This window comes from Hyaena hyaena, unplaced genomic scaffold, assembly GCF_003009895.1.
Source record: "Hyaena hyaena isolate Hyena2069 unplaced genomic scaffold, ASM300989v1 scaffold_574, whole genome shotgun sequence".
NCBI classification, from domain to species: Eukaryota; Metazoa; Chordata; class Mammalia; order Carnivora; family Hyaenidae; genus Hyaena; species Hyaena hyaena.
The window spans coordinates 1,030,493-1,051,249 of record NW_024081209.1 but is presented as its reverse complement, the minus strand read 5'-3'; the positions used below and the strand labels follow the sequence as shown (position 1 = coordinate 1,051,249).

The 20,757-nt window shown below is 37.5% G+C and overlaps 1 protein-coding gene across 1 annotated transcript in view; it reads left to right on the top strand.

Moving 5' to 3' along the window:
- Positions 1-222: 222 nt before the first annotated feature.
- The window catches only part of CRISPLD1 (cysteine rich secretory protein LCCL domain containing 1), a 46,082-nt gene continuing 25,547 nt past the window's right edge, over positions 223-20,757 (top strand). Inside the window, exons 1-2 of the mRNA XM_039256557.1 lie at positions 223-307; positions 1,305-1,624. Of these exons, the coding sequence (XP_039112488.1) occupies positions 1,367-1,624 (258 nt within the window). The 5' untranslated portion in view covers positions 223-307; positions 1,305-1,366. The remainder of the gene's footprint in view (positions 308-1,304; positions 1,625-20,757) is intronic.

The window sequence follows — 20,757 nt, the reverse complement described above, 5'->3', positions numbered from 1 at the left end:
TAGCTCACCGGGCGCCTCCCTTTCGGCCCCAATTTCGGGCTCTAACTTTGGAGCGCTTCGCCTGCTCCAGGTCCTGCTGCAGGAGCCGAGGAGGCCCGGGCTCCAGGCCACCGCAGTCGGCGCCCTCGTCGCCCCCGGACGCGCCGCGCGCGGGTCCGTCCCGACCCGGCTGTCTGTGTGTGTGTGTGTGTGTGTGTGTGTGTGTGTGTGTGTGTGTGTGTGCAGTCGTGTGCGCGGGCTGGGGCGGCTGCGGGAGGCTAGCCGTCGTGTTGGGCCCCGCGCTCGTGGGGGACTTCACGCTGGAGAGGTAAAGGCATTTCTGAAACGCTTTGCTGAGTCGTCAGGCTCCACCTTTTCCTACCTTTTTTCTTCTAAAGCTCCGCTTAACCAAAAAAAAAAAAAAAAAAAAAAAAAGCCGGCTTGTAGAAAATGGGCGGACTCGGAATGGGGGTGTGCTACTTGGAAAGCTGCAGCGATGAGATTTGTGGGACCTCGTTCTTGCAAGTGACTTTGTGGGCTTGTCCGCCTTGTGTCGCGCGCTTTCCGTTTGGGTTAAGTGGAGAGTGTGCGCCCGCGGCGCGTGGGAGGAAAAGCTGAAGTTGTCGACGGACTGTTGGCTTTTTGGGGTGCAGGCCACAGGTTGGGCGCACACTTTCCAGGAAATAATGATGGAATTCTTCTTGCCCCGCGCCTGGTTCAGAGGAGTCTTCTTTCCTCTGAAGGACAGAGGAGTCCTTCAGAGGACCCTTTCTTTCCTGTTAGTTCCGTGGGCCCTCTAGATGTACCCGTGGATATATGTGTGGATGACATTTTGTCCTTCTTTAAAACATTCACGACTTCAGAATGTGATGGACATTCTGAGTATCTGCGAACTGGAGCTAGGACACTGGTAGAAAATAATACCTTACAACAGAGAGAAACGTGGGCCTCTCGATTGATAGAAAACACTGTAATAGATAACACGCTTTGCAGGCTGTATGTGATACATACACAGAGCTCTTTAAAGCTTTTCAATTCAGGAATTAATTTGAAGCTTTGACTCTTTTTGCCGTTTGTTTGGTTCTCGTGCATGTTATTTTGGTAAATATAGTTGTCTATTTTGTGAAAACAATGCATTATGAAAAATCCTCGGGGGGGGGAGAAAAATGGATTGGAGTTATTTCAAAAAGTGCATGGCCATTTGTTGGCATTGTATAAGCAAATCAAACTGGCACACTGCCTTTGTTACTGTTATTTTTCTTTTGTTATTAGAAAATTAACATCTGCCTAGATTTTCACCTTAATCACACTGCATGTCGTTATAGCCAAAAGGAGTGGAAGAGCCTGTCTTGGAGATTTTCCCGGGGAAATCCTGAGATCATTCATTATGAAGTGTACCGCGCAGGAGTGGCTCAGAGTAACCGCAGTGCTATTCATGGCTAGAGCAATCCCAGCCATGGTAGTTCCTAATGCTACTTTATTGGAGAAACTTTTGGAAAAGTACATGGATGAGGATGGTGAGTGGTGGATGGCCAAGCAAAGAGGGAAAAGGGCCATCACAGACAATGACATGCAGAGTATCTTGGACCTTCATAATAAATTACGAAGTCAAGTGTATCCAACAGCATCTAATATGCAGTATATGGTAAGGAAATTTTTCAAATGGTATGTACAAAAAATGTTTATTAAGGCTTTTAGTCTTCCTGGTAAAATTCCCTCATGCTATTATTTAATTTTTACCTTATGTCTTGTATGAAATTAAACAAAAATTTTTCTTTGGGAGTATATTCCTCTGCATATTCTTTTATTAGTATTCTTTTTATTCTAAGAGCCCTTTGAATTTCATAGTAGAATTAAATACCATTAGATACAGTGTTTCTACTAAAAGCCCCACATTCTATTCTTACCAGGAAGATTCCTGTGCTGAAAATCCTGAACAGCTGATGCATTTGCTTTTAAGTGATTTAGTCGAACAGTTGCTTCCTAATTCCTAACTGATGGAACTTTCTTATAAATGGTGGATCTGAGAAATCAAGGACGAGTAATCTGAAGTAGTTTTCTGGATTGTCGATAACTTTATCAATGAGTCCTTGCTTACTAACAGTATGTAAATGACATATTGTAAAGGGTTTATTTCTGTGGTTGCTTTATGCTATGTGTACTTTGGCAATGACTTTTTTTTCTTCTGGATTTATTTGTGCACTTTGACATGTGAAAATAAGCCTGGACAAAGATTAAAAAAAAAATACCTGTGACATCCTTAATAACCTCATAATTATTTTTAGAAATAAGTACCAAGTTTGGGATACAAACTTACTTTTTTTTTTTTAAATGTTTTATTTCTAGGAGAGAGAGAGACAGCGTGAGCAGGGGAGGGTCAGAGAGAGAGGGAGTCACAGACTGAAACAGGCTCAAGGCTCTGAGCTGGCAGTCAGCACAGAGCCCGACGCGGGGCTCGAACCCACGAACCACGAGATCATGACCTAAGCGAAAGTCGGATGCTTAACCGACTAAGCCACCCAGGCGCCCCATACAAACTTACTTTTTAAAGGCTATTAATCTATAACTTATTAATGTACTACTCTACCTGAAATATTTAGAAAAATTTTCAAAATATCTATTATACTAAAATTAGGAAGGTGCTAGCAAAAACTGAGAATAATCATTGGTGATACCAATGCTTATGCAGGGTGCAGTTAATTTTAATGCATTCTAGTTTTTCTTTCTGCATTCACATTAGTGCTGATGGGTATTTCCTACTTAGGCAACTTTCATGCTATATGGAAGTTGAAATAAGTTCATATTACCCATTACAAAATATAGCATTATATTATTTTAATTTTCACCAGAAAAATAAATTTACCCTGAAGAAAATGGGTGGCACTCTAGAACTCATCAGAGGTTAAGAATCAGGGCCTGGCAATCAAGTGGTCTGGGCTTGAAGTCTGGCACTGATAACCCAGTAGGTGTATGACTTAGGGCAACTTAATTTCTCTCTACTTCAGTCTCCTTATGGTCAGCATGTGTACTCACCTCAGAGGGTTGTGGAGTACTGAGGAGATAACCTACGTAAAGTTTAGTTCATTATCAGGCATATTGCAAGATTTCAGTAAGCATTACTATGACATACAGCTAATGTGTCTCCCCATACTGCTTCAGTAAAGTGCCTAAGAAAATCATTAGCTCTTTGCAAAAATCTATGCAGGATATGACATCTGTAATGTCTCACATTTCTGCTTTTTGTGTATCTTAAAGTGTTTGTCCAAAGTAAAAATTCTATGACTTCTTCATTTGTGAGCTTTCAAACAGAAAGAGCCAGTTACAGAACCTTTGCAAGTAGGCCACCGTATGCTTTTTCCATGTGCATAGGGATTCCATTGCTTTGTATTTAAAATCAGGAAGAACTTGGGAATTCAAACCCACAAAAAGAAACCTGAAAATATTTGTGTGTGTTTTACGTTATATGGAAATAATGAAAGAACAGTTCTGTAATTCGTTTTCATGTCTCACTTCCAAAACAAATAACTACCTATTGTATGATGTCTGGTCCGGGCTGTTTCTATGAGTTTCTTTTTAGTTTCGGTGGTTTCATTCTACCCTTGAAATGCAGATTTAGAAACCAGCCAGGGTTTATGTTGTGTTGCCCTTAGATACTATTAGCCCTGGAACTGTGTCTTGGCCATTAATGGGCTGCAGAGGACCTCACTGTCCAACTGTAATACTGGAACACATTTTCTAGAATACACATTTAAGGGAAGTCTAAAAGAATAACACTACTTTTTTTGAAATGTTCATTTATGTATTACATAACAATGTAAGTACATACATTGATCAACCTTGTGAGAATATTACTTACTCTCTATTATTCAAGTAGTCATTTAAAGTGTATTTATTAAAATTTGGCTTTAAGAGCTGTTTCCTGTAAAATCTGCAATACCCTATAGGTGCCACTGCTTTGTTTATTTGTATGCTGTATGTCATATCACATTAAAAATGTGAATAGCCGGTGACCTTACTTATACTTGGTGCTTATTTAGTCTTCTCTTTGTCCTTGAATTTATGGCAGTCAAGCCACATCCTCATTTATTAACATCCCATCCCTATCTCTGTTCAAATCCTCATTTAACTAATAGGGTTAAAAATTGAATCTGGAAAGCCACATCTTCCGTTGAATAGCTTATAGGCTGATTGAGAAGAAAGAGTAGACACATTTGAAAATGTTCGAGTAGGGGCCCCTGGGTGGCTCAGTCAGTTAAGCGTCTGATTTTGGCTCAGGTCATCATCTCCCAGTTCAGTGAGTTCGAGCCCAGTGTCGGGCTCTGTGCTGACAAACAGCTCAGAGCCTGGAGCCTGCTTCTGATTCTGTGTCTCCCTCTCTCTCTGACCCTCCCCTGCTCACGCTGTCTCTCTCTCTCTCTCTCTCAGAAAAAAAGAAAAGAAAATATTTGAGTAGAGAAGGACACAAAATTCTCTGTTCTTGTGTGTGAATAAATGTCAAGAGAGCAGAGGTTAATGGAATATTCCTCACGGTGGGAGTTAATTAGTGGGAAAGATGAGTTTTATGGTGTTCCTGGAAGGTGGTCAGGACCCTGAATTGTTACAAAGAGGGGAGGGCATATCTCAACTGAAGGAGAGAAACAGACACATGCTGGATCCAGGGAGATTTCTAGAAGAAGAGCAGGTGGAAGAAAGCACAGACCTGTGGCAGAATTAGTACGGGGAGAGAGAGATGAATTATTGATTATAGAAACTAGTGATGCTTGGAAAGGTTCCATAATTGGCTTTCTCTTTGAAAGCTCATATATAAGAAGTCATACAGTTTTTTACTTTAGACAGACATTTTACAGAGAGAGATTACCCATGTTTAATTTAGGGTAAATTGAGAAACTAGAGCTTTTAGGTCATCAAATGAAACTGTTGCTGAAGAGGCAATGAGTTTTAAAGGGAAAATACTAGTTTTGTACCTAGATAGCAACAGGTTCACGTTCGCCTCTGCTGCTCACTGGTGTGTGAACCCTGGCAGTCAGCAACCACTCTGGGCATTGCTTTTCTCAATGGTAAAATTGATGTAAAGAGGGGAGCCTGGGTGGCTTAGTCGGTTGAGCATCCGACTGGCTCAGGTCGGGATTTCATGGTTTGTGGGTTCAAGCCCCACCTTGGGCTCTGTGCTGATAGCTCAGAGCCTGGAGCCTGCTTTGAATTCTGTGTCTCCTTCTCTCTGCTCCCCCACTCCCCTAATTTTCTCTCAAAAATAAATAAACATAAAATTTTTAAAAAATTGGTGTAAAGAATAAAACCACAAGCTGTAATGAGATAACACATTTGATACAGTTGTGCATACTGTTTTCAAGCCTTTCCTTTCCATGGGTTTTAACCTTATCATTTGGTCTTTTACTTTTCTGGTTATTTCATCAACATATTCTTGTTTCCTAATGGTCTCATAAACTTTGTTTCTTAGGTTTTTCCTTTTGGCTTTCTCCCTTCCTACGACATTATCTATTCCTTTGGCTTAAAAAAATTTTTTTCTTTAAGTTTATTTTTTAGAGAGAGAGAGACTGAGAGAGTGCACAGGTGGAAAGGGGAGGGGCAGAGAGAGAGAGGGAGAATCCCAAGCAGGCTCAGCACTGTCAATGTAGAGCCTGATGTAGGACTCAAACTCATGAACTGTGGGATCATGACCTGTACTCACACATTTAACCAGCTGAGCCACTCAGGCACCCCCTTACTCCTTTGACTTTCAATACCATCCATATATTGACAGTGTTTAGTATGTGGCATAGTCTTTATCTCTATCTAACAATCATCTCTTTGAGCTTAATTTACATATTTCCTTCTGCCTTCTGGGTCATCTCCGTGTGGTATTACTCCACAGTTACTTCGAGCTTCAGATGTCTGAAAAGAAAATGAACTGCCTTACTTTTTTCCCACTACCCTTGCCTGCAATCCTACTTCCTTTCCTGGATTCTTTCTTAGTGGATCTCATTAACATCTACTCAGTCCTCTGTAAACAAACAAAATACCCCACAAAACAGAAAATTAGGCCCATCCCCAGCTCTTGCCATGCTCTCGTTCTTTCTCCCCACTTTCACATAACATACACATGCAAACATGAGTACACAATTACTTGCCAAATTCTGTAGATTCTGACTCAGAAATGTTTTCTGAATTCATCTCTTCCATCTCATCCTAACCTTTGCTCAGTATCTTGCCTGCAGATTGGTACCACAGCTTCTCACCCAATAGACTCTACCAGTCTGTTCCTACTTTATTTTTACTTTAGTCCACCTTCCTCACTGTTACTAAGTCTGTCTTTTTTTTTTTTTTTACAAATAGTTTATTGTCAAATTAGTTTCCACATAACACTCAGTGCTCATCCCCACAAGTGCCCTCCTCCATGCTCATCCCTCCTCCCCCCCACATCCATCAGTCCTCAGTTTTTGTCAGCATTCCAGAGTCTCTCATGGTTTGCCTCTCTCCCTTTCCCCCACCATTTCCCCCATTCTTCTCCCCCTTGTTCCTCTGTCAAGTTCTTCCTAATCCTCCTATACGTGGAAACATATGGTATTTGTCCTTCTCTGCCTTATTTCGCTCAGCATAAACCCCTCAAGGTCCATCCATGTTGCTACACATGGCCAGATTTCATTGTTTCTCATTGCCATGTAGTATTCCATGGTATAGATAAACCACATCTTCTTTATCCATTCATCTGTTGATGGACACGTAGGCTCTTTCCATGTTTTAGCTATTGTGGAGAGTGCTGCTATGAACATTGGGGTGCATGTGCTCCTATGCATCAGCACTTCTGTATCCCTTGGGTCAATTCCTAGCAGTGCTATTGCTGGGTCCTAGGGGAGTTCTATTGTTAATTTTTTGAGGAACCTCCACACTGTTTTCCGGAGGGGCTGTACCAGTTTACATTCCCACCAGCAGTGTAGGAGGGTGCCCGTTTCTCCACATCCTCGCCAGCATCTCGAGTTCTCTGATTTGCTCATTTTAGCCACTCTGACTGGCGTGATGTGGTATCTCAGTGTGGTTTTGATTTGTATTTCCCTGATGAGGAGGGATGCTGAGCATCGTTTCATGTATCTGTTGGTCATCTGGATGTCCTCTTTGGAGTATTAAGTCTGTCTTTTAACTCAAACAAATCTGCTGTGGTTAGTCAGCTGCACAAAACTTCTGTTAACTTCTGGATGCTCACAAGTTAAAGCTCACCTTGATAAATGCATAAAAGGAGGCAGAGCCTATCAATTCTGCCCCATGGCCCTCAACTCGCTTGTGTATACCTGAATCTGTGTTCACACTGAACTATTCACTGTTCTTAAAGGTGGTTGTGCTTCCTCATGTCTCTTCGCCTCTCTGCTAACCATTTCTTCTGTGAGCAGAATGTCTGTGCTTCCCGTCTCCTTCTGACAATCTCTTACTCAAGACTAAGTTAAGATGTTGTCTTTCTGAAAGCTTTCTCTGGGACACCCATTCCTTGGCCTTACTCCTGCTGTGCTCCTAAAATATTTTATTCAAACCTATTTATAGTGTGAAAATTTTGTTGCAGTTAATATTCACAGGTATGATTTCCTTTCTAAGACTTTACATTCCTTGAAGGGTAAGCATCGTGCCTTATTTATGTTCTGGCATGATGCACAGAAGTACTCAGTAAATATTTGCTGATTGAATATTGTTGGTTGTTTAGTAAATATGTGTTGAATGACAGGATGGATAGAAGAATAGGTAAGATTATGTATGAGGTAAATATTAATATGAGGACAGGTAAGAAAGAGGAATTAAAATAAGAGTTCTGAGAGTCAGAATATCAGTAGCACCAGAGATACTGACATAGAAAATGAAAATACTAAACACAAAGGTAAAACTGTTTCAAATAATTCAATATTTTAAATATTTATTATATACTAAAGATTATCCTGTAATATAGAGCACCTGAGATAATAGTAAATATATTCAAATGTTCTGGAATTCAAATAATAAAATGAGTTAATGGGTATTTACCTCTTGCTTCAAAATTTTACCTGGAACATTATAAAGTGACCGAAATCTGAAATAGTTCACTGGGATGCAAAGTGTACCAAACTCTAGAGAGTGCCTTAACAACCACAAATTTTACCTAAAAAAGGTTCTATGGGCCCATTATGTAAGCCATTTTCTACTATGATACTATTTCTACATCTTTTAGGCACCTGTTGACAGTCACTCAGTTGGGAGGGTTGATGGCTGTGCCTGTTTGTTCTTACCTCATATATGGACGAAACTATGGGTAGAGCCTTGGCATAGCATGTTTCCAAATGTAGAGCAGGTGCATCTGGATACCAGTCCTTCTGCGAGGCAGCCAGTGTTCGCTGAGCCAAACAACCAGCCGTTCTTTTGGTCCCTGGAGCATGTTGCAATGACATGGTTCCAGCTTGTCACTTAGTTTCTTTCTAAGGCCACATTTAACATGGGAAGTTGGGTTATGCTGTTATTGTTCATGTTTTTTCACGTACTTTAACATAGCAGATGATCCCAGAAACTAGACATGAGGCAACCTAGTTTGCCATATTTTTAAGATAGGAAAAATGTACACAGATCAGCTTTTTTTCTTTTTTTTTTTTTGGTAGTCTGGGTTCTGCTCTATTTCTGTCTATAGCCCGAATCCAAGCCTGAAGTAGTGATCTTTGTCTTGTGAGTTGCTCTGTTTACTCTCATAAATCCATGTTATGACATTATTTACCACCTGTTACATATACTCAGAATATGATGGCCTCGTAAGTTATTTGGCCAAAGCTCCACGTTTACACATTTTTTATCTTGCTCAAAGTGGCAGGAATTTACATCAATTAAGATTTTTGTTACAACTCTTGATTCCCCAAATGGTAATTTTCTCCTTGTATATTGATGTTTGTCTGGTAATTTTCAAAAATTAAATGTTCGCATCTTTTATTGACATACAATATAATCTACATTAACTTAAAAGTACGTGAAATATCTTTCTTGATTCAAAAAATGTTATCATTATTTAAAGTTAAGATGTTTTACTCTGTATTTAAATTAGCTTATTTAGTTTTCCTAAAGTGTTTTTACTTTATCTTAATAAGATTGTTTACATACAATAAAGTTATGTTTTATTTTCAGTATCTTAGTCTACAGAAGTTAAAAATTTACAAAACCTTTATTTGAGTAGTTGTTTTTTAAAGACATTGGCACTTGGAATTAATGTATTTTTTTCTTTTCAAAAGTTGCATTGTCAATGATAATACCTGTAGGAAGAAAGTGACATTACAGCCCTGCTTTATATAATTTAATAATTACCCTGGAATTTTAGGAGATTAAAGATACCTCCTTAATCAGCAAATCTAGGGTCTTAAAAAGGAAAGAGAAGATAAGTAGATTCAGTAGGAGATGGAACACTCAAAGCCAGAGAAAAATGCCACAAATTTTTGAAATTGTTGTTTATTCCTTTAATCGGCAGGTATTAGAGGTTTACGATTATGGCAGGCACCATCTAGGGCCCAGCAGTAACCATAACAAACATTCTTCCTTGCCTGGAATAGGTATGAAGTCCCTGAATCTCCATACTTAGCAGAGGGCCCGTGTGGTTGACACAGAGTGAGGGGAGAAGGAAAGTAATGTAGGAAATGAGACTAGGACAGATAAAAATCATTTCAAAAACTCACTTTCAGTCTGAGTGGTAAGAAGCCATTTGAACTGTTTGAACAGAGGAACAGTATGATCTTATACTTCTCTGGCTTTATTGAGAACAGAAGTTAGATGGTGGTAGGTGGGGCAAGAGTGTGAGCAGGGAGATGAAGCTATTGCAGTAATCCGTCTAACACTAGAGTGGGTTGGAAGCCATGAAGGTGGTGAAAGGTGGCAAGAGTGTAAACACACACTAAAACCCCTTTGTAATCATAACATCAATCTGGAGATTTTCAAGGAAGTCTTGTTGCAAGACCAATGAATTTGCCTGGTGAGCCAGACAGCAGCAGGCTGGGAGTTTCAGCATCTGGTGCAATTTTGAAATCCACTCAGTACCTGGCTGTGGATTTTAAAAACTGGTGGCAGTTTCCATTCTGGTTTAAAGATCAATGGGGAAGATCCTATATCTTTCAACTGATAGTGGTTCCTAGAATGGTTTTACAGATCCTAGAAATCACCCAGTTACTAGATACACACTTTGCCAACTGAAATTTAAGAGATTAGAGGAAGTAGAACCAGTCTCTGCTGCCTGCTTTCCAGGATAAGGATGCCTCCTGTTTTCCCACATGGTTTGCTCTCCTCTCCCACTCTCCCAAAATCCAGTCTACTTTCTCACTCCCTCCATGAATGGTAGAAGATGAGAACTTTAGCTTGAGAAGCAGAACAGGACGTTGTAATCATCAGATTTCATCCCATTGCTGATGGTTTGGTTGATAGCTTTAATGTGAGGGTGAAGAATATGGAGGAATCTGGGATGTTATTAGGTTTTACCTAAGCACATGGGTAGATGGACAGTTTTTAAATCAATCTTCAGGAAATTAAGGATAGCAAATATTGTTCATGGAAAAGCAGTTAGGTATGATTTTGGGAATAGGAATAAGGGTGCTTTAGCCCAACACTGCTAAGACTCTAATGTGCATCATTCATAATCATAATCATATGAATCCCCTGGACATCTTGTTAAAAATACAGATTTTAATGCAGTAAGTCTATGTGGGCCTCAGTATTATGCAAGCTCCCAGGTGACATGGCTACTGTCTGGGAACCCCACTTTGAATAGACTTTAGGCTCCCAGGGGGACATGAAATATTGAGTCTGGAATTCAAATTCTTTATTTTTTCCCTCCTCAACTATCACATTCACCTTCTCCCTTTTTATAAGGTAGTGGCTGTCACCACTAATGGCAGACAATAGAAATTCCTTTTCACTCTTTCAAGAAGTACTTAGAAACCAAAAAGATGAAGACATTTGAGTGATACAATCCCCCAATGCCTAATGTTTAAATCAGTCTAACTGGAGGAGAAATGGAAAATGAAATCTTAAAATTAGTGAATGGCACAGCTCTGTGGGATAGTGAAAAGTGAGGTGTAGTCAATGATAGGATGAACGATAAAGGCCATATGGGTGAAGAGGGAGGAAGTAGAATTTCAAATTGGGCAAGTATTGAGGCACAACTAGATTAGACCTAGAATGAGCATGAGAGTTCCTGTTCAGAGACTTCCTCATGTGTGTTGTTGTACCTCAGACAATAGAAAATAATTCTGCAAATGGGGCAAGTCAGTGTTCAGTCAGGTGTTCAGAGTAAAACATAAAACTATATCCTATATTTCCTTCAGACATGGCAAATCCATACCTGAAATACTGAATGGTTGGCTGTATATTGTGAGATCAGACATTGTCCAGAGAAGGGAAACCAAAGTTCTAGGAGTATTGGGGGAGGCGTGGCTCTGGATTGAGATGGAATAAGAGCATCAAAATTCCTGCCTAGAAAGAAAGGGCAAGAGGTCTGTTCACCAAAAGTTCTGTGAACATAGAAAACTAAACAAATAAAAAGAAATCAGTATTTCACAAGAGCACCTGTGCCATTATTCCACATACCTTGTTTTTTTCGATGCTGTTTTCAATGTCTTGCCAAGCCTGCTTACCTTTGCACATGTTAGAACTCCCTCCTTGTCTTCTCTGCAATGAATTTCTCCTCTTAAGAATTGGCTTTTGTCTAAACCCTTCCATACAGAGTTAGGTTCACTCCCACTCACTTCCCTGGCTTCTGTAGCATTTCATATTTGCCTGTGCCCTGATATTTGCATCCTGTCTCTTTCTCTAACCTTCCATTCCTTTATGGAAAGGGGCTGTGCTTTAGTAATTTTTGTATTCTCCAGCTAAGTTGCTGACAGATGCTTTAAGCTCAATTCATGCTAGTTGGAAGGGGAAAAAAATGGAATGAATAAATGAAAAATGAAAAGATGACTAGATTTCCAACAATAGTTTTAAATTTTATTTAAAAAAATTTTTTTAAATGTTTTTATTTGTGTGTGTGTGTGTGTGTGTGTGTGAGAGAGAGAGAGAGAGAGAGAGAGAGACAGCATGAGCAGGGGAGGGTCAGAGAGAGAGGGAGATACAGAATCTGCAGCAGGCTCCAACGCTCTGAGCTAGCTGTCAGCACAGAGGCTGACGTGGGGCTCGAACCCACAAACTGTGAGATCATGACCTGAGCCAAAGTTGGATGCTTAACCAACTGAGCCACCCAGGCACCCCTCAACAATAGTTTTAAAATGGGTAGAATGCAAAATAATTTCATTAATTCTGTTCTGATGACAAAATGATCTTAAAAATGGCAAAAGCATTCTTTTCAGTGAAGTATAGTGTTATGTTTTACTTAATTTTATGTATTGGTTAGGCATATTTTTTTGCATTTTGGTTAAGTAAAATCATTCTTTAGTAATTATGACAGGTGGCTAATGTGGCATTGGATTTCAGTGACTTTCAGAGTTATAATGGTTTATGTCTCATGAAGTGAGGATGGCTAGACCCCTCAGCAAGTAGGGAGACTCAGGAGATAGAGGGATCAGAATGCTAATAAGGCTTTTGCTGGAGAACTGCTTTTAAAATGTAAATCACAAGGTGGTAATAAGTACAAATTAATATATTTTAAAGCGCATATAAATGTTAAAGAATTTCAGAGTAAAGTAGCAATCAGGAAAGGCTTCTTGGAAGAGGTATGTTTTGAAATAGTATTTGTAAGAAGTTGTAATCATTGTGTGGTGGGGAGTCTGGAAGAGAGCATTTGGATGATGAGAACCTTCTGAGTAAAGGCGTGGATATGAAAATATATGTACAGTTGATTTGAAGGCAAGGATGTGGCAGCCACAATTTGTTAGAACTGATCCAAGCCTCTATTATGGAGATATTTGGGACATTTTTTTTTTTTATATGATGAAAAGAATCTTATTCAAGTGTGTATTATGACAGCCTGGAGCTGCCTAACCCTACTCATCTTTCTATTCATATCTAAAAGGAAAAAAAAAAAAGAAATCTGTCTTTTGACATAATTTGGCAGTATTCATTTGATTTTTGTAAGTGAAAGTGATTATAATGGATTTCTAAGCTTGGTGTTTATGAACACTTTTTAAATTATTCCTGTATGTATTTATGTGTGTGTATCTTGTATATATATCATCTTACCTAAACTTTGGAGGTACTTGGGAGCTTCACTGGATATATCATCTTAGAAATTTATTCTGGGTGCCTGGGTGGTTCAGTCAGTTAAGCATCTGGCTTAGGCTCAGGTCATGATTTTACAGCTTGTGAGTTCAAGCCCCAGGTCTGTCTGGCTCTGTGCTGACAGCTCAGAGCCTGGAGCCTGCTTCAGATCTGTGTTTCCCCCTCTCTCTGCCCCTCCCCCACTCATGCTCTGTCTCTCTCTGTCTCTCTCTATCTCTCAAAAATAAATAAACATTAATAAAATTTTTAAAAAATTAATAGGAACAAAGGTCTTAAGTTCAAACGTTTATTGCTAATAGACTGAAAGCAAAGCTAGGAATAACTTACTCTTGTATGTAAAAACAACAGTCTGTTGAATTTGAGTTATAGGATTGTTTACTTTTTCACTAGGACTTTAGGTGGCAATGATTATCTTGTTTTTCAATTATTCAAAATCTTGGATTTGAATTTCTTCCTTAGTCACATAAATATCAGTAATGTTCCCTTGAAAGGCTATGAGAATCACAGTAGATTAAGCAGATCCTTAAAGGAACAAGGGAAGAAGAGAACATTCATTAAGATCTCATAGGTTAGCAGGTAATATGGTAAGCAGTTTGCTAATATAAATTCTGTGAGATTGTTTTATTTTCAAATATTATTTTTTAGCAGGAAACAATGCCACAATAACAAGGGTTCACTAGAAAAAAAAGGGCTATACGCAGAGTTGTGGACAGGGCCAACGTGAGCCCTAAGGGATGGGGGGTGCATCCAGGCTTGAACGGTGATGTCACACCCTGGTGAGGACTGGCATCTGGAAGCAGGCTGTGTGATTGGACACTGTTGCCATCAGAGTGAGGCAGAGGATTGAAAGGCGATGAGTAGCGTTGGTGTTGGTGAGGGGGTAATGCATACCTAAATTCACTTCCCACCCTCTGACTTCCTGTTTGTGTCCTCCATTAGCCAAATCCAATTGGAATCCAGGGGCAAGAGAACCTAAAGTAAGTTAATATGTAGATTAAGTCTTTTGAGACATAGAGAATGATACTTAGGGACTGAGAATGGCTTTGTGGAAACAAATGAAGACTAGTTAACATAATACTCTTTCTCACATTTTCAAATAAGGAACTTTGTTAAGCCATATTTCTTAAAATATTCATCTTAATCATTGTTTAATTATTGAAGAAGACAGACCTAAAGGCATAGTCCTAAAGGGCATCTAACAACATGATTGCTTTGATTATTAAACTTGCTTTGAGTTTCCTCATAGCAGCCAAGTAAAACTGGAAACTATGTTTAAGGAGCTCCTGTTGACTGCTTGGAAGCATAACAATTCATCATTCTTGAAATGGGAGTTCTTAGTGAAAAGTTAACGCAGAATTCTCACTATAGGAACAATGAGAAACTAATTATAGCAGTTTCATTAAAACTATGTCATTTAAATGTTTCTTATATTAACATTCGGTTTAAATTGAAGTTATACTGTTCAATTTTAGGCTTTGGTTTCTATGTGTCCATCAACGTTTTCTTTTCCTAGTTTGCCTAAGAAGTGTTTTATTTGTTAATCCCTCTCTTTCTTTCTGAAAACTGGAAAAGCATCCCTAGGTACAATAAATAAAAGCAATTAATATTTTATTTACTTACAAAACCCAAGTTATATTCAAATATTGAAATAGAAAATTATTAACTAATACATAAGTAGATACTATGGAGTGATTTATTATGAAAGTTTATATTTCCTATCATATATTTTTCCAGGCTTGACTTATTGATCAATATTCCATCTCTCTAAACTCTATGAGCTATAAATAAAATAAAACACAGGTGTTAATTCTTATAAATTTATACGGTGCCATAAATCAAGGCTTATATAACTGATAGATGGTACTTTTTAAGTTACTAAAAGATTTCCTTAAATACTGAAGACTCCTCAAACATCTAGAACATAGTCTCGAAGATTATTAACTACTACTCTCATAAATGACAATAAAAATAATGAAGGCATCATAGCCTTGGATTAATCACAAAGTCAGTACAAAGGTATGACACTTACAAAGCATGGGCACATTATAAATACCCTTCCATCTGAGTTTATATCACACATGTATGTTTGAGGCAGAGAACTTTGGTCCTGGATCTTTGATCTAAGTTATTGCCCATTTCCATGCCAGCTGTAAGACAAGAGATAATTGATGGGTACATACCGGCAATGTATAATATGCCATGCTTTATATTAGGTGCCATGGAACACACACACAAAGAAGTGTGAGACAAAGTCTTTATTTTAAATTCTAGCATGGGTATAAAGACCCAAAACAATGGAGACAGATCAAGAGGAACATATAATAATTGGTAAAGTACATGTTTAAGAAGGTTCAGAGAAGAGTATGATAAATGGAGTGTCATAGTTGGAATGACTTCCAAAAGGGGAGAGATTATGAACAGGACTTTGGTGAAAGGATGAAGTCTAATAACTAAGTAGTAGAGCAGAGAAATAGCAGTTCCTTTTGGGGAAAATATCTAATGGATTCAGTTGGCCAAGAAAATAGACAGGTGCTAGAAGCTTGCAACTCTGAGTGTAATTATTCCTTGTATGGTCTTAGTACCAGGTCTTACAAATGTTACAGCTTAGAGCTGTCTCCTAGCCTACAAAATCGGAATCTGCATTTTATTATTTATTTAACATTTGTTTATTTTTGAGAGAGAGAGAGAGAGAAAGAGAAAGATAGCACAAGTGGGAGAGGAACAGACAGGAGAGGGAGGTACAGAATCTGAAGCAGGCTCCAGGCTCTGAGCTGTCAGCACAGCCCGATGTGGGGCTCAAACCACAAGCTTAGAGATCATGACCTGACCCCAAGTAGGCTGCTTGACCGAATGAACCACCCAAGCACCTCTGGAATCTGTATTTTAAAAAGATTTTCTGGTGATTTATAACCTCTTTAATGTTTCAGAGAGTCACTATTGAGGGCCCCTGCCGAATAGGGGTAGGATACAAGTAATGTAGTTATGGCTGGACTGGGGAAGACCTTGGGAGTGAGATGAGATGAGATGAGATGAGTCAGGTGTTTTGTAGAAATGTAAGGATTATGTCAATCTGATGGCTCTTCTTTCTCACAAGGACAATCTCCCCTACATCATGCATTCAGTCTCTCTGTATAATACCGAAACTGTGGGTTTAATTGAAATCATCTGTGTTTTATTCCCATACATTAAATTACCATTTAAAAAATATTTCAGTTTTAATGAAGTGAAGAGACAAATCCCTAAATTACGGGTTGCTGCTTTCTAAGGTTTTAAGGCTTCGTTTTAAAGTGGAATTTAAGTGAAATACTACCACATCTGCCTCTTACCTCTGTAACTTCCAGGAGCCCCTCAGAAGTGCGTTGCCCAGAGGTGATGCTGCTTTCTCAGTACCTGGCCTCTGTGCATTATGACACAGATGTTCCCTTTGAAATCTGAGCCTCGTACATTTTCCCTGTCACTACAAAGTCTTATCACAACAGGTGAAGCACAGTAGTTAAACACCTGGGGTAATTTCCGAGTTGTAGTTACTGCGGTTTCCCTTAGTGCTTTTCATACCAGCTGACTTTATCACAAAAAACATCATACACTCCTTCAGCATAGATTGGTTTGCTAATTAATTTATTTCCTTGACGTCAGTTTCTTCACTGTAATTCTGATAATACCACAAACAGGGAGCAAAATAAAGTGACTTCAAAAATTTTATACTAAGGCTTATATTTGGAATTGAAATCTGAAATCTTGTGAACTATCAAATGTGTGACTTTCATAGAAGAACAGATTCTTTCTTGGAGGTCAAGTTATTGCTGTTGAGAGGATCATGTTGACAACCTAGCCTGTCAGATTTTTGGATTACACTTTCTGATTATATAGGAGAATGCAAAAGTGATCTGGGGAGGGATTTAGTTTTGACATATGATGAATAGTTTATAAACCTGTTTTTTCAGAAGTGGTGGCACAGCAAGAATTATCTTGTAAAGATGGTATTTAGAAAGACATACCTCTATATGTCTTTGATTTTCTTCAACCACTTCTACATTCAGGAGCTGGCTGAAACATCCTTGTTCTTTTTAGCTGTGCAGAAAAATTTCATGTAGATCATGTGTATTTCTATCTTGGAAATCCATAAAATTATATCAGTTTTACAAAATGGTATGAGCTGGCTGAAGAATCCTTGTTCCTTTTAGCTGTGCAAAAAAATTACATGTCTATGTCTTATTTCAGAGATCTTACCCTTATGTTTTCGGGATTAAGCTGATGGGGTCCTGGTTTTAACTTCTTACTGAGAATATATTCTTTTCATATTCATTGAAGTTTCAGTTCATTTATCTGTTTTGGACAATATTAAAACTTTCTCATCTCAACAGAGATTGATTCAGAAACAATAGAGCTCTTCTCTAGACTCGTAAATAGAAAATCTGAAACCTTTCTGGTTTTGTAATCTTTTAAGTCACAATATGGCTTTAATTTTTTAAAAATTTAAGTATACCTGGTATACAATGTTATATTAGTTTCAGGTACACAACAAAGTGATCTGACAATTCTACAAATTACAGCTTGACAATTGTGTATATTATGCAATGTTCACCATGATAAGTACAGTTATCATCTGTCACTACACAAAATTATTATGGTATTATTAGATGTATTCTCTATGCTTTACTTTTCATGTCAAAACTTTTTTTTTTTTAAATTTATAACTGGAAGTTTATACCTCTGAGTTTGGTTCACTCATCCCCCTACCATTTCACTCATCCCCCTACCTACCTCCTCTGTCAACCTCCAGTTGCTCTCTGTATTTATGAGTATGTTACTGTTTCTATTTTGTTTAGATTCCATATATAAGTGAAATCAAATGGTATTTCCTTTCTTTGACTGAGTTATTTCACTTAGCATAATTGCCTCTAGGTCTATCCATGCATGTTGTTGCAAAATGCAAGATCTCGTTCTTTGTTATGGCTGAGTAATATTCCATTGTATTCCAATAACGTATCTTCTTTACCCATTCATTTTTTGATAGATTTTTGGATTTTTTCCATATCTTGGCTATTGTAGATAATGCCACAGTGATCGTAGGAGTAGATATATCTTTTCAAATTAGTGATTTCATTTTCTTTGTTTAAATACTCAGCAGTGGAATTACTAGATTGTATGGTATTTGTATTTTTATTGTTTTTGAGGAAACTCATTGTTTTCCACAGTGGCTGCACCAATTTGTATTCCCACTAATAGTGCAAGAGGGTTCCTTTTTTCCACATCCTCTATAACACTTGTTCTTTTTTTATTCTAACCATTCTGATTGGTGTGAGGTGATATCTCATTGTTTTGATTTGTATTCCCTGATGGGTAGTGATGTTAAGCATCTTTTCATGTTCCTGTTCCTCATCTGTATGTCTTCTTTGGGGAAAAAAAAATGTCTATTCAAGTCCTCTGCTCATTTTTAAATCACAAAACAGCTTTTACTTCTTAGTTAGAAATGCCATTAATTGTCATCAGAAGTTTTACAAATTTTACAGTTTGTAAGTTTTTATGGGGTTCTGTAAACAATACAGAGCATTCTATAAGAGATGATACATGCAGAATAATAGGATTTTAAATCTGAAAGCAGTTGAAGAAACTTATACCAACTTCCTATTGTTATAGATAAGGAAACAGACACCAAACGACATAATCAAGAGATAGGTTTTAAAATACGTAATTTAGATAGGAAAGAAAACTCTTCCAGGGTGTATCTATGTTTTAATTATGCACTGAAATACTTTGAACAAGCACAAGCTTATTTTTACTCTATAAATGAAAATGAGAGGAAAATTTATGACTAATAACCTTACTTGCATATCCAGAAGATGTAGCAGTAGGGAAAGAGTGTTTTTAATACAACTGAAAGCCAGCACTGTCATTACTTCTGATGGACATTGACTGCTCAGAACTGAGGTAGGCTTACAGATATAAGGGTGGTATTCTGAATTAAGTAAGCAGATATATATGTGTCAAAACAAGAGTGTTTGTGAAATTCCTTTTGTCAAGATTTATTTCAAATGCCGATAGTTTTAAAAAATAATTTTATACTATTTATGGTTTTCAGTGATGGAAAGTAGACTAGAACTTCTAACCTAGACTGGACTTCCAACATAATTGCCTTTTCAACACCATTGGGTTTTCATAATTTTACTACTTTGCCAGAAAGCAATGCATATTTTAAAAGTCCATATTAAACTGCAAATTGTATCATAGACTGATGTTTGCATTTGATTAGGCTACCTAATAGTATGATAGTCAAAGACCAATTTTGTCTTTGGCATTTACCTTGGAAATCCATTAAAACATCAGTTTGGCAAAAAGGTATAATGGATTGGAACATTATTTCTGTATTAGATACTCTTTTGATTTGTTGGATAATTAATTACATTAATTATATTTTCCAATTGTTTTGGAAAAAGTTTAGTTTTACTATTTAAAGACACTTTTCTCAGCGTGTCTTTGAAAAGACCTATTGTAGCTTATCCACTTAGGTGGGGTTTTGTGAAATGGTAGAAAATCTTGCAATCCTATTTCTCCCTACTTAGAATGACATTTGATAATTTTGAAATTACATGAGAGTTTCTATCCAGTAGATTATTTCTTGTGCATTTATGTTTCACACGATTTAAAATTGGACTTTTTCCTATTAAAAATGTCTTTATTTGTTTACATATTTTCTTTACTGGAGAATCTAACTCTGTAAAATAAACTACTTCTGTGTCAACTAGTTTTTTTGTAGACTGATTATCATACCTTTATTAATAAGTGCATGCAAGTAATTTTGTAGGTTGATTGATGCCCATTTTGTCCACCCCTATCACTAATCTCTGGAGTAATTTATGTAGCGTCTTAATTAAACGAATTTCCATCAAACAGATAATCTCACAAAATTTTACTCCATGTTCTTTAATATCATCTAAAGTGAAAATGATTAAAAAGTCCTTTAACATTAGATATTCTGTGGGAAATTGTTTGATTTTTATTTATTTGAAAAATAGTCTACATTTCACTTGAGTTTTTTAAAATAACAGTTTTGAATCCTCAATTATAAGCAAATGTTCATCTTCAGAAAAATTCTTAGTGATTAACTTTGGCCTTTAACTCATTTGATGTATTATAATAATAATTTTGAATCTATAAAGATTAAACAATTCCCAGGACATGAATTTTCAAATTATATTTATCTGGAAAGAGCTATGAAGTTACTGTGGTCAAGAAGATATATTTGAAAATAATTGTTTTCAAGAGACAAAATTAGTCTCAGTATCAAAGAGAAAGGAAAAGTAATATCACTAATGACTATTTTTGTCTAATGGACAGTGATACAGCTTAGTGGTAACTTACCTATATTAACTCTGTTAAAACTACACATATTCTTGTGTGATTTCTAGCTGTCATCACCTATTATTAGAGTAGGATAGCAGATATTCTGGTAGGAATATAGAATTGTATATGTTCACTCATGTTTCATTGAGGATATTATAATAATGGAATTTTCTGTACATGTCTAGATAACTATATACTCTCCAATTTCTACCAGTATGATATTTTAGTAGTAAAATCACTTTGTATTTC